Consider the following 18,630-nt stretch of genomic DNA (forward strand, 5'->3'; position numbering starts at 1 on the left):
TAGCTATAACTGGAATTCTTCCCAATAGTCTAGTGTATAGTCTTACAGGAAAGCACTTCCCTGTCTTCTAATCTTTCCTGTTCCTTAGACTTATCTCCCTAATTAAAATGTTAGATTCTTTTAGGGAAGGGTATTTTATGCTCTTGTACAGACTGGAATACCTAGCACAAAACATAAAAAATAATGAACACCTATAAAAAAAATATCTCATGTTGATAGGACAAAAAAAAGCAAAAAAACAAAAAAACCCCAAAAAACCCTCATAGATTAGCTGCAATACAAACAATATTTTATCTACAGATGTTCAACATCTGAAAGCAGTTTACAAATAAATGCCTTTTCTTAATCTTTTAAGAAAAAGAAGGTTAAAAAAATCTTTTAATCTTTCTTAATCTTTTTTGATGATCACGTACAGGTGAGAATTCTCTGTAACTGAAAATCACACAAAAAATTATGTCATAAAACAAACATTTTCAATTCTACAATGGTTTACCCAGTGAGGGAAACAGAGAAAAAGTACTGAAGATCTATTAAAGTAATCTAAAAAAATCATCATTATACAATCTCCTGCAGTAAGACCTCAGGGGAAATATTTCTGAAGGCTGCTAAATCAAAAAAGAACAGAAGACAGATGGAGAGTAACAATTCCTCCAACGTCCCTGGACAGGTCTCATAATTAGCCCAAGTTGTCGCATGAATGGCCCCTTAAGGCCAGACAAGGGGGTGTGAGAACTACAGGGTAAAGATTCCAAAGGAAGCCAAGGCCTGGACTGCAACAACTGCTTTATGTTATTGTTTCTTCACTCCTACTTATTTCCTAGTCATCAGAGAGCAAATAAAAACATAGCTACGGCTTCCCTGGTGGCGCAGTGGTTGAGAATCTGCCTGCCAATGCAGGGGACACGGGTTTGAGCCCTGGTCTGGGAAGATCCCACATGCCGCGGAGCAACTAGGCCCGTGAGCCACAATTACTGAGCCTGCGCGTCTGGAGCCTGTGCTCCGCAACAAGAGAGGCCGCGATAATGAGAGGCCCGCGCACCGCGATGAAGAGTGGCCCCCACTTGCCGCAACTAGAGAAAGCCCTCGCACAGAAACGAAGACCCAACACAGCCATAAATAAATAAATAAATAAATAAACCTGAAGTTTAAAAAAAACAAAAAACAAAAACATAGCTAAACTTCCAATGGCAAAAGAAATGTATTCTTCTCTGTCATGTAAGGAACAATGATACCTGCTTCCAAGTGTCAATAGGTTAAAAAAAGGACACAATTGGAACCAGAAGGAAGAAGTTGTACGTTTGGGCTAAATGTTAAGAGAAACCTGCTAGCAATTACAGCTGTCTGAAATGTAAAGGAGTATTTTGGAAAATGGGTTCCTTTTCCCTGGAGGTGTTGAAGCTAAAGCAGAACAAATACATGATAAAGAGCAGTGCATCTTAACCTTTATTGTACATATGAATCATTCTGAGAACTTTAAGTGCAACTCTAATTTAGGAGATCTGGAAGGGTCTGAAATTATGCATTTCTAACAAGCTCCCAAGTGATGACAGTGCAAAGGACCATATTTTGAAAGGTAAAACCACAGAAAATATTTTTGATCATGATTCCAGGGCTGATCTCTGATGTTCCTTTCAACATTGAGAAACTGGTTGATTTCACTGACTCACTCACCTAACATTTACTGAATGCCTACTATGTGGAGCAAGCACTGTGCTTAGGAATTGGGGATAGAGAACTAAACAAGTCACAAAGTCCCTTCCTTAACAGAAAAATTATTCCAAGAATGATATGTATTTCTAAAGGAGAGTGCAGGGTGCTATCAGAACGTGCTAACAGGGACCTAATCTCGCCTGGAGGAGTGGGGTGAAGGGTGTCAGAAAAGGCCTATCCAAGGAACTGAGCTTGGGGGCAGGGTGGAGGTGGGAGGGATAAGATCTTGAACTTCCTGCCCAGACAATTTACCTAAATACCCTGTTCTGTTCACAGCTGCCAAAGCAGACTGGTCCTCAAAGTCAAGCTTTGATCTTTCTTACATTTCCTCTCTATCCATTCAGCTATCTAGCCATCCAATTATCCATCCATCCATCCACTTATTTAACATTTTGTATGATGGTAACCTAAGGCTAACGGGGTTGATGAGATCACACAGGGAGAACAGAGAGAATAAAAAGAAGTTCTGTAAGAGCCTTGAGCAATTCCAACAAGGGTAAGATGGAGGAGGAATTATAGTCAAGAGGCTGAGGAGAGGCTGAAAAGATAGGAAAAAGATCAAGAAAGTAACTGTTCTGAGGAATGACGACAGTCCAAATGCAGCTGAGATATTAAGCATTTATTAATTACTATTCAAGTCTGGGCCAAATTAAGGTGGCCTGGCAAGAAAGTATCATATCAAGATCAACCTAGTTCCAGATGATCGATCCCAGATGAGAAGATATTAAAGAGGTCTACATGGTCTTCCTAAAAGTTTGCTAAGATGTTGTCATTTTCTGCTTTATACCAAAGAAGCTGGAAAAAAGAACTATATCCTGTGCTCTCTGCTATGAAAGGTTCTCTGAATAAACAGTAAATAAGACACAGATGTCTCAATTCCACTCTGCTTTGGTTTTCTATCTCTGAAGTTGCCCTGAAACAATCTTCAAGTCTTTTATTTTCTTATTCTTTATTATTTATGCCTTACATGTGCTAGTGGGGTGCTAGGGATAGAGCAATGAACACAGCAGACAGAACCCCTGTTCTCCTTATGTTTTATGTAATTGTCATATGTGTAATGAAGGAAAAGTTCCAAGGTTGTGACAGCATTATAAATGGGAGTCCGAATTTAGATTCATGGTCAGGAAAGGATCCCTGAGGAAGTGACATTTAAGCTTAAATCTGAAGGATGAGTTAGGATGGGACTGGAGGTTTTAGAGAGGAAGCAGCACCTATACAGTCCTTAAACAGAAAGAAGTTCGGCATTTCCTAGAAACTGAAAGGCTATGTGCGTGGAGTGTGAACGTAAGGTGAAGAGTAGTGATAAACAAGCCTTGTATGCTGGATCATACAGAGAGCCTTTGGGCCTTGTCCAGATATTGGTTATATCCTAAGAACATAGGAAATCACTACTAGATGGAGAATGGATTAAGGAGAGGGAGGTGGGATGACAAGACAGTGTTAGAATCAGTACGGATAATATAGTAGTAGCCTAGATGAGAGAACATGGTAGTTCGATCTAGACTAGAGAGAACATGAGAAATACATACCCTGGGGGTAAAATTGATAGTATTTACATAAATAACGAGAAAAAAAGAAGGCATCAAGGATAATTTCCCGATTTCCGATATTAGTTTTTAGGTTGACAGAGGTATCACCTACTGAAATATAGAAACACTAAAGGAAAAACATCTATAAGGAAGATCACATGCATATATATTATAATTTGAGGGGTGCAACCCCATCCCTAGCCCTGAGTATCCAGCTACCTAATTATCTGTTTTGGAGGTACTGAATAAACTTTTACAAGGTAGGGATTGGTTCTTCTTTTATTTGGAATATGCAATGATTAACATAGTATCATACTATGATATAAATATATTATATAATAGTGAATGCTACAAAATCCTCAGATATAATACACTAAATATTTTACTGGCACATGAGGATAAATAAAAATTTTTAAAAACTCAAATGAGATTCTCACACTTATTAATTAAAATTTATTTTGAAATTTGGAACATGATTTAGAGACAAAAAAGGTATTCTGTTTCAAATACCATTTCTCAATAAACAATAGAATATCAGTATTTTTCCTCTCAACATCTATCGATTTTATCAAGTCAAAAACTTGGCAATACATATACTTGAATGTATCATGACATGTTAGAAGAAAAAAATGTACGTAAGAACATAACATATCTAATGATTTTCATAGCTGGAGCAAGGCAGCCCTCTCCTGTTCAAGTATTATGTTAACATTGGCTGGAACCTAATTCAATCTACCATTACCTACCTAATTTAAGTCCAATTCACTCTAAGTTACAGTCAATTTGACTCTACTTTATTATGGACTGAAAAAGCAACTAGCAGTAACCTTCATAATAGCTAACTATGTACCAAGTACTATGCAAACTGCTTACATGCATTATCTCATTTCAACTTCTGAAAAATCCTATGACCTACTAGGTACGATTATCATGACCATTTTACACATGAAAAAACTAAGGCTTAGACAGCTTAAGGACTGCTGAGGAAAAGTAGCAGTTGACTTGGATTTGAATTTAACAGTTATTTACTAATTGTATGTGCACAGCACCATGTTAGGTTCTGAGGAAACATACATATCAACCTCTATCATTTCAAGAAGCTCATAAGCTAGTGAGAAAAATCACAGACCATAATTGAAATCACAGTGTTACAATGTTAAACTGACTTATAGGTTATGTACTGATTTACAGTGTTCAAAGTGCCTTTCACATCCTTATTTGATTCTCCACAATAAGCACCAGCAGTATAGAGAGCAGGTATTCACATCACCACTACGTACACGAGGAAAGTGAAACACAAGAAATTCAGTGACTTGCTCAAGGTAACAAGTCTGTAAGTAACAAATCCAGAAATTAGAATGCTGTTGCAATATTATACTATCTGCCAAAAATGAATCAAAACCAACCTTGTTCTTGAAACTCCTGTAAGTTACTGTAAATTCATATTAAAATTCTCCAACCAGTTTCCTTTCAACTACTATAAAACAGAATTCTAAATGCATTTACTAATTAAATTCAACATTTGAGACATATGGCATATTATACTTCATGTTCAGAAATATGAGTAAATATTTTAATTCCCTTTTACCTTTATCCTTTTTCTTAGAGGACTCTTCTACAGAAGATAATCTGGATTTTTTATGTGATGGCTCTTCACAATCTTTTCTGGCTTTATCCTTTCTTTTTTTTGACTTGACTTCTTTTCTCCTTTATGTTGAACAATATAAAGTTAACTTTTTCAACTGAATTTTATAAAAAATAAAAATCAATGGGTAAAAAAATCAAATCAGTTAAAGTACTCATTTTTAAAATGTAGTTTACATAATAAGGAACCCTTAAATGAGTCTGTAAATATTTTTAGGTTAGTATGTTAATTAAAACAATTCTATAAGATTATGAAGCCTGAACACTCTGAGACAAAGGATTATTTTTTATAAGTTCTGAGTATAAACCTTAGTAAATGTAAATCATAGTTTTACTCATTTCCTTTCTATATTCTATCATTTAGCCATTCTAAAAAAATTACAAAATCAAATCTCATTTCCCTCCACATAATTCATATCTACCTACACTTTGAAAAAACACATACAACAAGAAGAAACCACTCTAACAGTTCTCAACCACCAGTAAATAGAAAATTCTTCTCTTAAGAATAAAGGAATACAGCAAAGGTATAATAGAATGAGGATGGAAAGGCTTACTGTTAACTCATATGGCTACTTTAGACCACTTATCCTTTTACTGCTGTAGCTGTATCTCTTCTAGGCCAAGTTTACAAGGTTGTCAGTACCATAGATGGCAAGCAACTGATTTTAATTGGTTAAGAAAAGAAACACTAAATAGGAAAAGGTGATAATGCTGAAACTGGGACTGGGAAAGAGGATGAAGAGACAACAGAGTAGATTATTTTCAACAAACTTGCTTATCAGACCTTTCAAATTAAGATACACCAAATACTACAATACTGTTTAATACAGTAATAACTTTTTGCCTCTTGTAAGAATAATTTCAATTTTGAAATGAAGCTCAAAACTCAACGTCAAAAAAACATCTTTGTTACCTTTCAGTATCATTGATAGAGAGGGGAAATCAAGTAATCTAAAAACTTTGCTAATTTTAAGAATTTAAAATTTTTTATTTATTTTTAATAGCTAAAATACTAGATAAGGCTCATTTAGAACACAGCTGATTTTAAATTAATATACTAATATATACATTTTATAAAGTTGCATAATCTTACTGTTAAGACTTTCAAGTGTTACTCAGGACATGAAGCTTGACCACCACAATCATGCCAGGTTACACAGATTTTGTCTGAACATCTGCAATGCCAGGGACTTCATTATGCTTGACTTACCATACGCCAGACACTGTGTCAAGCATTTTATATGCATTTTCATTTAATCCCCACAATAACCTTAGTATACTCATTTTTAGAGATAATAAAATTGAGTCTTACATAGGTTAAGTAGCTTGCCCAAGAAGACTAGTAAGTAGATTAGCTGAGAGGAATACATAGGAAAGCCTACCATCTATATATACTGCACAATGCAGAACACTGATACTCCTCCCCCATTCAGTATGGCAGACACAGTCTAGCTCATTCAATAGGAGCCTGATTTTAACATCTAAAATGAGTACAGAGGTATAATCCTTTGTAAGAATGACAAACTCTAATTAAAACAATGTTTAAATGAGACATAGGAATCACTTTATGAAGACCTGCTTTACAATATAGTTTCTAAGAATATTACAGTATCTGAACACTGATTCCAAACCAAAAATTCTAGCATCTATCTACCACCCTGCACAGACCTTCACATTTACAACTGCTTGGCTAGAGTTAGGCATGACGAACTTCCAGTTCCCTGGTTTATGTGGTCATATGGTAATGGTGGATTTTATATACAATCAACTAATTAAACCATCAACCATTCAAGTCTACTTTAGACATCCAGTGCAGGTGACTACGTCCAAGACTACTAAAATTAACAACCACATTTTAAAAGATCATATTACCTGTGATGAAAATTTAATTTAAAGGAACATTCTTGGCATAATCCTAAAAAAAAAAAAAAAAAAAAGAGTAACACCACGGAATTGCTAAATTTTAATAACTGCACTGCTACTTTACTTTTAATATCATAAATTGTCATTTTTCCTTACATTCCTTTACTGTAAGAGGGGAAACAAATAATCTGAAGAAAACAATCTGATTCTCTCCCACCTCAAAAAATGTATATATATAATAAAAATTGTATTAGAATGCTTGAGAAATTGAAAATATTCTGCCATTGCTTTAGAAAGTGGTGCTGTCAAGTTATTCTAAAAGCAAACTGTTTCACAGGCAGCATTAATTGTATCTCACATCAAAAACATCTAATAACAATAGTGTGGGTATAGTCATTTCCTCTGAAGTACTCTAAGAGTTTTCAAATGGAGAAGAACTTGCAAAAAAGTTCCTCTATTGTGGTCTCTTTTTTGCTTTAATCTCAGTTCACACTAGTTGACTCTTCCTCATAAGCACTTCCAGGAAGAACTCAGACACCAACCTTCATTGGTGTGTACCAAGTGGCACATGGGGAAATCCTTGATTTCTACCCGGAGTGGGCAGACACTCTAAGGGCACACGTATTTAGGAACCAGAGAAGGTTGTTAACATGATGCAGAGAAGAAGCTGACACATAAAAGACTAGCTTAGAAAAAAACAAACAAAAAAAAAAAGAATGAGCAACAGATCCTAAAACATGTATATTAAGAGAAACTTTTGTATTCTGGGTTATAATCCTAAGCTTTTAAGACTGATATCAAGAACAATCTGCCCTCCTAAAATTTTTTCTTTATTGACACAATTAAGTCTACACCATAACAATATGGCTATCAGCTAATGTGAGACTTTACATTGCCTTTTCTGATACTTTGCATCTCACTCTGCACTGGTGACATTCTCAAATTAATGGAAAGAGGTCTTCACTTCACGAATTACTGGTTTACATCTGGCATTAGAACTATTTCCCCTAATGTCACTCCTGCAACTTTCATAAGCTCTGAGAAAAAAAGAGTTTCCAAGAAGACACATTAAAAATTTTAAATTGAATCTTAAATTAGCCTATATATTTTAAAATCTAAATTACTAGATAAACTTTGAAGAAATCAATCATACCCCACCTAAAGTCAACTTACTTAATTTAACAAGCGCATTTCTCTTTTCACCATGCTCAATATAACCAAAATTAACTTCCCAACTCTTTAGGCCTTCTTTTTTATCACAACATTTATTTCCACAGCAAAACTGGCCTGCAAATAAAGGAAGGAATATTAGCTATGATGGTTGGTGACAATATTTATCTATACAATCTGGTATTACCTCTGAAATTTACTCAACATACATACATAACATATATGACATACATATATAAATTCCTAGCTCTATAAAATAATCATTAAAAAACTGACCACAATAATTGTGGTATGTTCAACAATCAAATCAAATTGCTGAATGAACTGTTTAAAAAAAAAAAATCAGTTCCAGAATTCTTTACTTGATAGATAGTTGACCATCTATCAAGTTGACTGTTTATATTAAGATTCAGATTTTTAGTGACTCCATGTGAGGGAATCTTACACTTTGGAAGATGGAAGTACTAAAAAAGTGTACTCACTAATACCCTAAAAGAATAAGTATATTTTCCAAAGTACATGCACTTATACCTGGGACAATCTTTTTCAATATTTAATAATATTAAAATTGATAAAAATTGAAATTTTTAATACAGCATTTAAGTACCAGCATAAAATGACATTTAAAGCACATTTTAACTAGCATTTTGAGATTAAGTAGAATAAGTAATCAAACCTGATGCTCTAAATTTTAGAATCACTTGACACTAAAATCAACACCTTATTATCATATCCATTGTGTATTAAAACCTTATGCAAAAAAGGACTAATATTGATGATCCAAGAGGGGAAAAAAAAATAAACTACTCAACAATTACTAACTAACAGAAAAAGACAAGATCAAACTTATTTGCACAAACTAAAAAAAAGGATTTATATCTCAATAATTTGCACCAACAGGAACTGACTTTTTTTCATAAAAAAGAAACTGTCAAAATGAATTTTGAAAATTACCAGTTCAAAGGCTGATAACTTTTCTAAATTGGCATTGTTTTACTCATTCCAAATAAATACTTCATTAAATCTGTATGTTTAGCAACAGCTCTATTGTTAAAAAAGCACCAAGATTCAATCACAGCAAATAGCTTTCTTTCCCCTTCTCAATTAAAACTTTTTTCAATTACATGAATTTAGAGAATGTCCATCAATTTTTTTTTAAAGGCAGCATTACTTACTGTCACTTGAAAATTCCATTCAATAAAAGTATAAAATTTTAAAATTGTGATAGACATTTCAACAGTTCTCATTGTCTTAGGTAAAAGCACAAACTAAAATGTAATGCTAAGAAAAGTTAAAAATAGCTTTAAAATTATTCTTTTTCCTTCTCCTCTATAGTACCTTTAGGGCTGATCTTAATTTATGGAAGATGTATAAGAGCCACACTGACAGCATAAATGTTTAATCATTTAAAAACGAAACCTTTATTTTCAAAGATTTTTTAAAGTTTTTAGTTTAAAATTATCTCCTTAATGTTCCTATGTAGTTTTCAGAAGCATTAACACTTAAAATGCCATCACCAATAAAGAGCTAATTTTATAGCATGAGATAGTATAGAGATTAACACTTAAATGCAATCACCAATAATACAAAGCTAATTTTATAGCATGAGATAGTATAGAAATATTAAATTTTCAGAAAAATTTTATGAATAGATTACAATGCATAGAAAAAGCATTTACTGATTGTCTACCAAATACTTGTTCTTTTTCTGTCAGAGTAAATATTTGGGCTCAAACTCAGTGACTCCCTAAGAACTAGCCCGTCTAAAAATTCTATTAGGTTCAAAGTAATATTTAATTTCTATCTGCAAAATGTGGATTTGACTGGAATACAGTAATACCAACACATTATTCCAAAAATTAATAAAGAGAAAAACTCAAGTATTCATCTGTTGATAGTTTCCTTCTTAGGAAACTTTTAACTCTTTGAACATTTTCTACTTATCTGCAATTGAATATCCTAGAAGCAAAAATTCTAAAGGTAAAAAACGTTAAAGCATTATATTTTGAACTTTGTTAGCAATATATCATTAATACACCTTCTCTAATTTTACTTTGTATTTTGTAGATAATCACTTATTGTATACATTAGGAATAATCTTACCCAATGACTTCAATAACATAACAAAATAACCTTATCCTATTAAAAACTAAAATAAAGAAAAAGAATTACCTTTCCCTGAAATTACTTCTTTTTCTACTCGCCACCTAAATCCAAACTGACAAGAAAAAAAAAAATACATTTATGCCAGAGTAAATTTAAACAATAATTTAAATTGTAGATAAATCTTAACATGGAGCCAACAATTAACATAATGACACTTACTAATCTAAAAAGTAAACCTAATTCCCATCATGATAGTTTTTTCTCTCCTTATAGGATTCCAGGTACTTAAAAATACATCTGAACAATTAACCAACCTCTCTGTTAAGGAACAATCCTCTTTACTTTCTTTTTTTTTTTTTTTTTTAATTTTTATTTATTTATTATTTTTGGCTGTGTTGGGTCTTCGTTTCTGTGCGAGGGCTTTCTCTAGTTGCGGCGAGTGGGGGCCACTCTTCATCGCGATGCGCAGGCCTCCCACTGTCGCGGTGCGCAGGCCTCCCACTGTCGCGGCCTCTCTTGTTGCAGAGCACAGGCTCCAGACGCACAGGCTCAGTAGTTGTGGCTCACGGGTCTAGTTGCTCCGCGGCATGTGGGATCCTCCCAGACCAGGGCTCGAACCCGTGTCCCCTGCATTGGCAGGCAGATTCTCTACCACTGCGCCACCAGGGAAGCCCCACCCTCTTTACTTTTTAAAAAAGTTTATTTATTCATTTTTGGCTGTGTTGGGTCTTCATTGCTGTGTGCCGGCTTTCTCTAGTTGCTGCGAGCAGGGCCTACTCTTCATTGCGGTGCACAGGCTTCTCATTGCAGTGGCTTCTCTTGTTGCAGAGCATAGGCTCTAGGTGCATGGGCTTCAGTAGTTGTGGCGTGTGGGCTCAGTAGTTGTGGCGCACAGGCTTAGTTGTTCCGTGGTATGTGGGATCTTCCTGGCCCAGGGCTTGAACCTGTGTCCCCTGCATTGGCAGGTGGATTCTTAACCACTGCGCCACCAGGGAAGTCCAATCCTCTTTACTTTTATTTATTTTTTTATTTTTTTTTTAAAGTATTTTTTTTTAAACGTTTCTTTAATTAATTAATTTATTTATATTTATTTTTGGCTGTGTTGGGTCTTCGTTTCTGTGCGAGGGCTTTCTCCAGTTGCGGCGAGCGGGGGCCACTCTTCATCGCGGTGCGCGGGCCTCTCTCTGTCGCGGCCTCTCTTGTTGCGGAGCACAGGCTCCAGACGCGCAGGCTCAGTAGTTGTGGCTCACGGGCTTAGTTGCTCCGCGGCATGTGGGATCTTCCCAGACCAGGGCTCGAACCCGTGTCCCCTGCATTGGCAGGCAAATTCTTAACCACTGCGCCACCAGGGAAGCCCCTCTTTACTTTTAGACTTCTTATTAAAAGTTATAGGTGCCAGGGACAAGGTATGTAAATTAACAAAAAATATATACTGTTCTATAACACTGACAGAAAAAAAAAGAAGTTATAGTACAATAAAGAAGTAGTATACTATAATATGAGAGTACAGTCTTTGGAGTCAGATTGTTTGGGTTTATGTCTTACCTCCATCACTTGACAGCTATATAATACTGGACAAGTTATTTAATCTATTTATGGCTCAGTTGCCTCATATAGAGGTAACACGAGTACTCCTGCTTTGGGTTAAGACGTTTAAATGGAATAATACATATAAAGTACTTATAATAGTATCTGGTGTATAGTACACCAGGGGTTAGCAGATAATGGTCTACAGGCCTGCTGCCTATTTCTATAAATAAAGTTTTAATGGAACACAACCACAACCATTCATTTGTATATGGCTCTTTTCCCACTACAACAGCATAGTAATGAACAGGAAAGAGCAGTGGTACCAGTCTGGAGCCCTAAAGTGGAAAGTTGTTAAATTTCCCTCCTGATTCCTAAACATAACTTTATAGTTGACCCTTGAACATGGCGTTTAGGGGCACTGACCACTACGCAGCTGAAAATCTGAGCATAAATTTACACTTAGCCCTCCAAATCCAGGGTTCCACATCTGCAAACTCAACCAACCGCAGACTGTGTAGTACTATAGTACGTATTTAGTGAAAGAATCCACACAGTTCAAACCCATGTTGTTCAAGGGTCAACTGTATTTGCTTTTTGGCTAAAAATGATACAATGTTAAAATGTTTTCTCCACTATCTTATAAGACTCACATTCATATGCTAAATTACTATAATTTTAGTAAATGGTTTAGTTTTCTATTCAATTTACCATACAGTTAAAAGCTCAGCTCTAGAATCATGCTGACCCAATGCAAGCTCTTATTAACTAGCTGTGAGGTTGGGAAAGTTACTTCTCAGTCTATTTCCTTTTTATGAGTAAAATCCTAATCTCATAGGTTGTTGTAATTAAGAAAGATAATTCAGATGAAGCGTTCAATGCCTGGTTAACTTTGCTTATTTTTATTTTATTTTTTAATCATCTATTATTTGAATTAGGCAATTTTGTATTTTAAATGCAAATGAGGGCTCAAAATATTTCAAAATATTCTAACTGAAAATAAAATAAAATCCCCCAGTCTAGGAAAAAAAGAAATAAAAAATTCGAAATAACTCTGTATTTAATTCTATTTTTAAGCCCATACATTTATGTGAGGATTGTTTGTCATCTAACAGATGCTGGAATGTCTACTGAAGCACAGTCAAATGTGTACAGCAACAGTTCCCAAACTTTTTCTTTCATTCATTAATCTATTCAACAATTATTAAGCAACTACTTACTGGGCTTGGCACTCTGCTGAGAGTATAAAGTGATTATTAAAATAAGTGTCTGTCACCAAGAAGGTTATAATCTTATGATGGACAAGAAATGTAACAAACAACTACAATATGTCCTACTAGTTAAAGACTGCATAGAGGTTTTGCCTCAATATGTTTTTCTGTTCTTTCCTGACAAATATTCCTGTTGATATGTTGGATTAAACACTTGAATTACTCAGGGTGTGGTGCTTAGCCTCCTTTTCTTCTCACTCTACCCTCTAGAACAAGGAGGTCACACATGCAAGCAATAAGAGAGAAGTATCCTGACTTCCTGACAACACAAAGTTCCATGATCATCCACTTGGACTTTTATGTGAAAGGAAAACAAACTTGTAGTTCATTTAAGCCACTGTTATTTGGGACTGCTTGCTGGTCCCTGTATCTGAATCTTACCCTAACTGATACAATGATCCAACCAAATTCTCAATGATGAAAGGGAAAAAGCAACAAAGAAGGAAATGGGGGTGTGAAACAAAGGCTGGAATTCACTAAAAATGCCCTAAGTATCTACTATATATATTAGGCACTTGGCTAGGAGCTTGTTAATTAAAAATGAATAAAACACTGTCTTTGTGTAAGTAAAACTATGAGAAAATGCATAGTAGTAAGAAAGTCAGCAGCATTACTCTTTCTCCAAAATAGTATGCCAAAAAAAACAATCATTATCTTTGCCAAGAAGATCCCCCTGGTATGTGTGGAGCAGGATATGGGAAATCTCTGTACCTTTCCCTCAATTTTGCCGTGAACTTAAAACTGCTCTAAAAAACAGCCTTAAGAAAAAGATGTCCCTCTCTCCATATTTCCTATTTCTCTAGGATCTATACTCAAAACCTGCAAGTCATATGTGATTTCTTACTTGCACTTACCCTGGTATCTAACTAACTCATCATGTTCTAGTAGAAAAACACAACTTGTTTCAAGATTATGCACTTTATTTTATTTATTTAAATGATTTATTATTATTTATTTTTGGGAAGTCCCTATGCACTATAAAGTATGAGTTCCAGTAATATACTGTGTTTTTATAAATGGGGAATATAAATATTTAACTATTATTTATGTCCACTTTCTTCCCTCAACTATAGTTTTTTTTTGAGGGCAGACACCATGCTTTAACCCATAGCACCAAGCCCAGTCCTCTATAAATACTGGAAAACAATCAACAAACGAACCAGGGTTGAAAAAGTTTTGTTATGTGCTCCTTGAAAGACTTATACTTCACCCTCAACTTGCAGTATAATACCTTCAAGTAACTCCAACTGCTGTGGTGCTTTTTGGATTCAATATGGTCAATAACTATTAGCGAGATGAGAGCTAGTTTACAAGAAACTGAGGATGTTTTGGGGACACACCAAGTGCTGGGGTTTGTAAACAGGGTTATAAAAATGCACACTACTACTATCTATAAGAATATTGTGAAGCAACCCACATATTAAAGGCACTAGTGAAAAATTATTAAACCAATTATGGTTCTGAGATTTAACTATTTAAATGAAAAGAAATCCTTAGGATAAACAAATCTAAGATAGCTTTTTAGGGACTTCCCTGGTGGCGCAGTGGTTAAGAATCTGCCTGCTGATGCAAGGGACACGGGTTTGAGGCCTGGTCAGGGAAGATCCCACATGCCACGGAGCAACTAAGCCCATATGCACAACTAGTGAGCCTGTGCTCTAGAGCCCGAGAGCTGCAACTACTGAAGCCCACGCACCTAGAGCCTGTGCTCCGCAACAAGAGGAGCCACTGCAAGGAGAAGCCTGCACACCGCAACAAAGAGCAGCTCCTGCTCACCGCAACTAGAGAAAGCCTGTGCACAGCAACGAAGACCCAAAGCAGCCAAAAATAAATTAATTAATTTTTTTTTTAAAAAAAGCTTTTTAAATAGGTTGTCTTTCTTAATACAAACGCACACTATCCAAAACATACAGATTTATGCAACATCCCTTCCCCTCCCATTTCAAACTGAGATCATTTGTTTCTGGGTCAATTTATCTATCAGTAGCTAAAAATGTGAAAAATGAGATAGGAATAAAAATCATCCTAGAGGAGGCGATCAAAATGGCAGAGAGACATGGAGCTCACCTCCTCCCACAAATACAACAAAAATACATCTACTCATAGAACAATTCTCAGAGAATACCTACTGAAAGCTTAAAGATCCTATACAACCAGAGATGCAAGAAAGATCCCCACATAACTGGGGAAGACAAAGGGAACAGGGAGAAGAAGAGGAATTGGGATGAGACCTACACCCCTGGTAGGGAGCTGTGAAAAAGGAAAGGTCCCCTCACCCTGGGAACCTCCTTCACCAGCTGGGAGGTCTGCTGGGACAGATAGGGAGCTTCAGAGGCTCGAGAGAAGAGCACAGGAGCTGGCCTGCAGCCCTACAGGGTAAAGAAAGACCAGTATAGATGATCCCCGCCATGTAGCTGCACTTCCTAGCCAGAGACACGTGCCTGAAGTGCACAGCAACTGGGTGGTGAAACTTGGGCTTCAGTGGACACACCTGGGGAGAGGACTTGGTTTGGCTGCGTGGAGACAGCCTGAAGCGCCAGGAGTGTGGCCTGGGCCAAAACCGGGGGTGTGCACAGGAAAGAGAGTGCTTCTGCCATAGCAGCCTCATTATCAGCATGCTTGCAATGGGACATAGCTCCGGCCACTGAGGGTTTTGCAAACTCTGTGGATGCGCACACGTGGAGGCAGGGCTGAAATCTGAGCCAATTACCGGAGCTCCCACAGTGGGCACACCTTCAGTAGGTTTTCGCATCAGTGGCTTTGTGAGCATGCATACGTGCCTAAGGGACCTCCAAGCCGATTACCGGTGCTCCCACAGAGGAACCAGACACCGAAGGCAGTGCCAACAACAGTGATCTTTGTGGGCGCGTGCACCAGGTGGCAGGCAGCATCAGAGTTGCACGTCCCAGCGGACAGCTACTGGGGAAGAATACACAGCAGCTCCTTTCCCAGAGAGAGTGCTCCAGTCCCACCTACCTCACACTGCAGCTTAGAACCTGACCCGGGGGCTTCTACTCTTACAACTGGGGAGCAGACCCTGCCCCTGACAGGGCTGTGACAACCGCAGAGCAAAGAGGAGGTTCTGCCCAACATCCAATGCAGGCTCTGATCACAACACCACCAAACACACTGCCAGCAAGGGGACAAGGGCCAACACACCCTGAGAAAAGATATGGCAAGAATCCTACCAAAAACAACCCTTGCACCAAGAATACTGGACTCCCACAGTCTACACAGGGTTGCTCTGACATAAAAACAGCCACAGTAGATAACTGTTTCTCCTAAATTCATAGAGTCAAAGAAATGTAAGTAAAATGAAAAAACAAAGGAACTATTGCCAATTAACAGAACAAGAGAAATCCCCTGAAAGAACAATGAAACAGACTTCTCCAGCCTACCAGGCCCCAAGCTCAAAAAGGAGGTAATAAAAATGCTGAAGGAATTAAGAAAGACTATTGACAGAAATGCAGATCACCATAACAAGGAACTAGAAACTATAAAGAGGAGCCAATCAAAATTAGACAACCCAATTGCCAAGATGAAAACCAAGCTAAAGGCAATAAATAGCAAACTAAATAAGGTAGAAGAATGAATAAGTGATCTGGAAGACAGAATAATGGAAATCACCCAATCAGAACAGCAGACAGAATGACAAATGAAAAAAAAAAAAAATGAAAGCAACATATGAGATTATGGGATAATATAAAGCACGCCAATCTATGCAATAAAAGGAATCCCAGAAGAAGAAAGAGGAAAGGGAATCAAAAATTTATTTGAAGAAATTATGGCTGAAAACTTCCCAAACCTAAAGAAGGAAACAGATATCCAGATACAGGAAGCACAGAGGGTCCCAAACGGACCTACTCCAAGACGTCATAATGATAATGGCAAAAGTTAGAGAGGATTCTAAAGGCAGCAAGATAAAAACAAAGAGTCAGTTACAAGGGAACCGCCATAAGGGTATCAGTTGATTTCTCTACAGAAACTTTGCATGCCAGAAGGGAGTGGCAAGATACCTTTAAAGTCCTGAAAGGGAAAAACCTGCAACCTATGATACCCTACCCAGCAAGATTATCATTAAGCATGGAAGGAGAGAGAAAGAATTTCTCAAAGAAAAAATAAAAGAATACAGCAACACTAAACCTACTCTAAAAGAAATACTAAAAGGTGTTCTCTAAATAGAAAAGAAGCAGGAATCTATAAGAAATGGAAAATCACAATAGGAAAAGTAAATACATAAAAAGATTGAAGACCACTTAAATCAGGCAGTACATAGATTAAAAAAAAATCAAAAAATTCTGTGAAAGCGATTATAATCACAATGAACAGCAAAAAGATAAACATGAAGATGAGAAACAGGGCATCAAAATTGCAAAATGTGGAGGAAGGGAGTAAGAAAATGTAGATCTTTTAGAAAGTGTTTGACCTGATATGACCACCAGTCTAAAGCAAGTAGATAGAGTTATGGGTTAACATACTTGAAAACCAGGGTAACCACAAATCAAAAACATACAACAGACTCACAAAAACCAAAATGAAAGGAATTCAAGCATAATACAAAAGAAAACCATCAAAGCACAAAAGGAAAAACAAAAAGAAGAAAGGAACAAAGAAATACAAAATCAACAGGAAAACAAGGTTTAAAATGGCAATAAATACACTTATCAATAATTACTTTAAGAGTCAATGGACTAAAAACATTGATCAAAAGACACAGAGTGGCAGATTGGATAATAAAACAAGAACCTATAATATGCTGCCTACGGGAGACCCACTTTAGGGCTAAAGACACATATAGATTGAAAGTGAGGAGATGGAAAAAGATATTTCACGCAAATGGAAATGACAAGAAAGCGAGGGTAGCAATTCTCATACCAGACTTTAAAACAAAGGCCATAAAGAAAGACTAAGAAGGACACTATATAATGATAAAAGGATCAATACAAGAAGAGGATATCACACTGGTTAACATATACACACCCAATATAGGAGCACCTAGATACATAAAACAAATAATAACAGACATAAAGGGAGAAACTGATGGGAATACAATAATAGTAGGAGACTTTTAACACCTCACTCACATCAATGGACAGATCTTCCAGACAGAAAAGCAATAAGGCAACAGAGATCCCAAATGACACAATAGAACAGTTAGACTTAATTGAAATCTACAGGATACTACATCCAAATAAAGCAGAAAACACATACTTTTCAAGCACACATGGAACATTCTTTAGGATAGACCACATACTAGGACACAAAACAAGGCTCAACAAATTTAAGAGGACAGAAATTATTTCAAGCATCTTTTCTGACCACAACTACATGAAACTAGAAATCAACCACAGAAAGAGAGACGAGGAAAAAAACTATTACATGGAGATGAAACAACATGCTACTAAAAACCAGTGGGTCAACAATGAAATCAAAGAGGAAATAAAAAATATCTTGAGACAACAACAATGAAAACACAACCATACAAAATCTACGGGATGCAGCAAAAGCAGTCCTTAGAGGGAAGTTCACGGCGATACAGGCCTTCCTCAAAAAACAAGAAAACTCACAAATAAATAACCTAACCTACCACCTAAAAGAATTAGAAAAAGAAGAGCAAATAAAACCTAAAGTCATCAGAAGGAAGGAAATAATAAAGATCAGAGAAGAAATAAATAAAATAAAGATTAAAAAACAACAGAAAAATCAATAATACCATGAGCTGGTTTTTTGAACAGATAAACAAAATCAACAAACTTCTGGCCAGGCTCACCAAGAAGAAAAGAGAGAGGACCCAAATAAATAAAATA

The 18,630-nt window shown here is 36.3% G+C and overlaps 1 protein-coding gene across 2 annotated transcripts in view; it reads right to left on the reverse strand.

Moving 5' to 3' along the window:
• LOC137767734 (protein FRA10AC1) overlaps positions 1 to 18,630 on the reverse strand; it is a 40,407-nt gene that overhangs the window by 8,841 nt on the left and 12,936 nt on the right. For both annotated transcript variants that reach the window (XM_068548982.1, XM_068548983.1), the window contains 4 exons: positions 10,092 to 10,137; positions 7,923 to 8,036; positions 6,759 to 6,801; positions 4,828 to 4,946 (listed from right to left, as the gene is read on the reverse strand). In XM_068548982.1, coding sequence (XP_068405083.1) covers positions 4,828 to 4,946; positions 6,759 to 6,801; positions 7,923 to 8,036; positions 10,092 to 10,137 — 322 coding nt within the window. The remainder of the gene's footprint in view (positions 1 to 4,827; positions 4,947 to 6,758; positions 6,802 to 7,922; positions 8,037 to 10,091; positions 10,138 to 18,630) is intronic.

The sequence above is a fragment of the Eschrichtius robustus genome, chromosome 7 (genome assembly GCF_028021215.1).
Source record: "Eschrichtius robustus isolate mEscRob2 chromosome 7, mEscRob2.pri, whole genome shotgun sequence".
Taxonomy (NCBI): domain Eukaryota; kingdom Metazoa; phylum Chordata; class Mammalia; order Artiodactyla; family Eschrichtiidae; genus Eschrichtius; species Eschrichtius robustus.